This window comes from Propithecus coquereli, unplaced genomic scaffold (genome assembly GCF_000956105.1).
Source record: "Propithecus coquereli isolate 6110/MARCELLA unplaced genomic scaffold, Pcoq_1.0 Scaffold322, whole genome shotgun sequence".
NCBI lineage: Eukaryota > Metazoa > Chordata > Mammalia > Primates > Indriidae > Propithecus > Propithecus coquereli.
The window spans coordinates 896,907-901,436 of record NW_012148864.1 but is presented as its reverse complement, the minus strand read 5'-3'; the positions used below and the strand labels follow the sequence as shown (position 1 = coordinate 901,436).

The 4,530-nt window shown below is 40.9% G+C and overlaps 1 protein-coding gene across 1 annotated transcript; it reads right to left on the bottom strand.

Annotated features, from left to right (window-relative positions):
- Positions 1–676: 676 nt before the first annotated feature.
- On the bottom strand, positions 677–3,565 carry MED7 (mediator complex subunit 7). Its single transcript, XM_012650385.1, has 2 exons — positions 3,474–3,565; positions 677–1,401 (listed from the first exon to the last, which is right to left on the bottom strand). The coding sequence occupies exon 2, from the start codon at positions 1,382–1,384 to the stop codon at positions 683–685; it is 702 nt and encodes a 233-aa protein (XP_012505839.1). The 5' UTR covers positions 1,385–1,401; positions 3,474–3,565; the 3' UTR covers positions 677–682.
- Positions 3,566–4,530: the final 965 nt, after the last annotated feature.

The window sequence follows — 4,530 nt, the reverse complement described above, 5'->3', positions numbered from 1 at the left end:
GACATAGATCTCTTAATTACTAAAATGAGTATAACTCAAAATGACCAAAGAACTTATTACCCGAGTGACTTGGGAAAAAAACGACTTACGGGACTAGCCTGTGAGATTCCATCCAGTACAGGGAGAAGGGGCTGAGACAGTGGGTTTACGGGAGCAGTCATGAGGAAAAATAAAGTTCCTGTTTCACAACTCTACTGGGTTCTTCACTATTAACATGTTGCACGACTTCTTGGCGCTTAAGCAAAATTTTTAATGAACTAAGTCTAAAGATTTCATAGTTTCACATTTACAGTTTGCTATCCTTTATCATTCTTAAAGCAAATGATAAATCTCCTTTTCAAGGATGAAAGCTTGCTATTATTGAGGTTATCTTCAAAGTTTTACTGCAACTCCAAAAAATAGAAATGTCTCACACAATAGCAGCACATACTTTGCTTTTTAAACTGATTACTCTTAATGTAGGAGTACTCATTTGCCATGCTTGTTATACACCAAAATTACTGTCTATGACATCTCATAACTGAAGAAGTTGGAGAGTAAAGATTAAAGCCATTTACATGTTTAGTTATACCTCTCTTAAGACTGTCCAAAATCAATTAATTTTTAACTTTTAATAACATATAACTTTTAATACAAATGAGCTATGTATTAAAAAGAAAAAAGACAAGAGGAAAGACATCCTTCACGGTCTTTCATTCATTTCATCAATTAGAACACACAAGGCAGCATCTTTCTCTATAATCTGGTCTCTCCTATGACCTGAATTTTCTCTGTGTTGTTCATTCTGTCCAGTACAATTGCTGCTATCAGCAGCATCCATTGGTTCAGTTTTTACTCTCATCCCTGCTTCTGAATGGGGCAAATCATCAGGCAAAGAAGCCAAACAATTCTGAATCATCTCAATTACTCGTTCCAGGTGCTTCTGAAACCTCTCAGCTGTTTCAAGCCGTTGACGCTTCTGGACCTCCATCATGACTCTCAAGGTCTCCCTTGCTTGGTGGGGTCGGTATTCATTTATAAGATGATGCACATGTACAAAAAGCAGCTTAAGATCTTCTAGTTTCTCTTCTCGTTTTATACTCCCAGGGCTCCTTATCAATATGTCTAAAAGGTCCAAGAAATTAATAAGGATAGACATATTGAGTTTTCTCAGTTCTTTCTTGTGATCGAACTGCATAGGATGAAGCCGTTCAATGCCCTGACTTTCCAAAGGGCGGATGATAAGATCATCACATTGGAACTGGTTGCCAAACATCATATAACTGTCTTTTATTGGAGGGGGAGGCTTGGGAGCTAAGCCTTCCTGAATGTTTTCATCTGTATATTCCTTGATGTATTGCATTGGAGGCGGTGGAAGTGCACTCACTTGCTGTGGTTCACCCATTGTGGAAGATCAAGAACCTACAGAAACAGACAAAAGATTTAGAGTAGAGCTACAAAACAAACCTGTTACATTAAGTGACTACAGACAGAACATTTTCTTCCTTTTCTTCTGGCAGTTTGGAGCCCGGGACAAGATGATCTCCTTAGTTTCTAAAAGTTTGCCATCGTTTTCTAATTAGGCATTATATTCTCAACCATCCACATACTTTTCCTTCTCTCCTTAATACTTTCATCAGCATAAAAAATATGCTGCAGCATATTTTCATCTATAAAGAAAATCTTCTGGATTCCACGTCCCTCACCAGTTATGCCCCATTTCTCTACTCCTCTATAGCCAAACTCACATGCTGTCTCCCAATCTCATGTCACAATCACTTTTGCTTTATATTATAGATTGATTTCCAATAGCAAACACAACTCTAATAAACACTTTGACAAAATTAACATTGCTAAATTCCAGACACCTGGTATTATCCAAGGTTCCTAGATAAAATGATAATCCAATTCCATACCCTTTTGTCACAGTATACTCTATAACTTTATAGTTATAAAACGTTATAAAAGGTATTTCTAACTTTTCTACATCTATTACACAAATTTCAAACCCAAATTCAAACTCAGTATCTTCTGCAGCCACAATAACCTCAATTTACTCCATTTTAAGTCTAGGTATATCATCCAATGAGAAGATTCGCTAGTGCTCTTTCAGAGTGATGTTATCAGAGTTTCAAGACGTAAGACCCTTCTATGGTGGAGCAAGTAACATACTAGAAGTCGTACTATATTTAGACTTTGAGAGGTACTGAGGGCAGCTGTAGGGCAGCCCTGAGTTTCCACTAAGCTACAGTGGTGCACAGGACGATGAAGTCGTCATGGGCAACATGAATTACTGTGACTGTACCAACCTACAATTCACTGCTCTACCAGCCTTCTGCATATTCATTTTTGTCATTCCCCAATCTGACTTCAACTCCAGTAAAACTGCTCAGAGTCATTAAGAATCACATGACTTAATCCAATCACATTCATCTTAATCTCATCAGGCTTTTTCCTCCTCCTCAATGCACTCCCCTCCTCCCTCAACTTGTGACTCTGACATTCATGTTTTCCTCCTTCCTCTCTGGACACTCCCTTTCGGTCTCTTTTATTGCCCCCTCCTCTCCTTTTCTATCTAAACTTTAATGTTGGTGTGCCTGAGAACTTTTTCCATCTAGCAGTCTAATAAGATTGCAAATATTCCATCATCCAACAAATATCAGAACCATTCCTATGTGGTAGGCTCTGAATTCCAGCGGAGGTCACATTCCTCTGTTGCTCCAGAGTGATCATCCCAGTTTCAGAAGCCGGGATACCGGCTGGGACACCGAGGAAGCCTCCTGGGGTGGAGAGCTCCCACTCACATGCTCGCACAGCAGAAGCTACCCTCCTGACCACTGGATAAATCCCTTGGTGCTGGGCCAACACCGCCCAATATAGGGAAAGATCCACCTCCTAGTGTTTGCTCTATCGGGGAGCGGGGGAGTTTCACCAAAAGAAAGGTATTTCAGGGCCCACCCCCAGAGATTTGATTCATTTTGTCTACTGTGAATGGGGTCCCCGGAATGCCGTTTTTAAAATCTCTTCAGATGAGTCTGACGATTAGGCTTAGATCTATGCCGCCAGCCCCGCGAATGAACTCAGCTGATTTCCCAACTGCTACCGAAAGGATGAAGGCAGGGATGGTTATTTTCATTACACAAAGGGCCAGAGAGGGCAAAGGACTCGCAAAGCCATACAGCTTAGAAAACCAGCGGCGCAGGGACTAGACCCCAGGCCTCCTAACCTCCAGTCCGGCTTGGCGTTCCCCACACAGGAAATCCTGGGCCTCCCGCGCTGAGGCCCCTTCAGCCGGCTGTCCACCCCGAAGCCTCCACCAGCGGCGGGGAGGCCGCGCTCTCCGAGTGACACGGGACGCGAAGGCCAGCGAGCGCCTTCGGAGGGCGCTCTGCGCCAGGCCTCCCCCTTTCCCAGCCCAGCGCAGAAGAAATCGCGGGGTCGCTAAGGAAAAACCCACGCAAGGCCGGAGCCCCAAGACGTTGCCGCCCACTCACCGCAGCTCCTAGTTTACGCTGGCAGCCGCCTTCACCGTTGAGGCCGAAACCGACTTCCGTTCTCCTGCTCCAGGAAATAGCTACTGACCCTGCCTTTGATTGGCTGCAAGAGCTGTCCTTTAAGTGAGGTTGTAGTCCCGCCTAAGACCGATCACTTGCTATTGCGCCTGCGTGTAGTCTCCGCCTCCTCTCCCGCCGCCCCGCCCCCTTACGCTGACATTTGGTGGTGGATTTTGTTGTGTGTCTGTATTTTCAATCAGTAAAAGCAGCAGTTAGTAGCGCCATTTCTTTTGTTTCTCTTTTTCTTTCTTTCTTTCTTTCTTTTATTTAATTCATAAAATTAAACAGGATACCATATGCCTTACATAAAAATTCGAAAATGCAGCTAAGCAGGTATTTTTTAAAATTATATCAACTCTAACCCCAAATAACGTTTAAAAAATGACACTTGACTCTAATTATTCGCTGTTTATATGTATATTTTTAAATCTGGAAATATTTGTGAACATAACTGGAGATCAGTAATATTTTCTGAATCTCTGTTTCTTCACCATCCATTCACTCTTATTTTCATTTAGGAATTCAGAGTCGTCTATTATAAGATTTCCAGGCAACAAATTACCAAGTTTAAAAAAATTAGACTTAAAGGTTTCTTTTGGAAGTTATTTTCATAAGTGTCATAAATTTCTAAATTCATGGGAGTCTTAACAAGAGCATGTTACACATTAAAAAAAAAAATTGTAATTCTGGTAAAAGTTCTCAGCTTTACCACTTTAAAAATAAGCCTTAATTTCATTTTTTAAAATTTACGGAAAATTCCAAACATATTCAAAAGTAAAGAGAACAGTATATTCATCACCCAATTTCAACAATTATCTATCCACAGAGATCATCTCCAAATATTTCAGCATGCTTCTTCAAACATTAAAAGCTCATTTTTTTTTGCATAACTACAAATCATTGTCTCATTTTAAAATAAATTGATACTTATTTAATATCATCCAATATTATGTCAGTATTTGAATTCTGATACTCTCGGGTTCCAAATAAGGGGTTC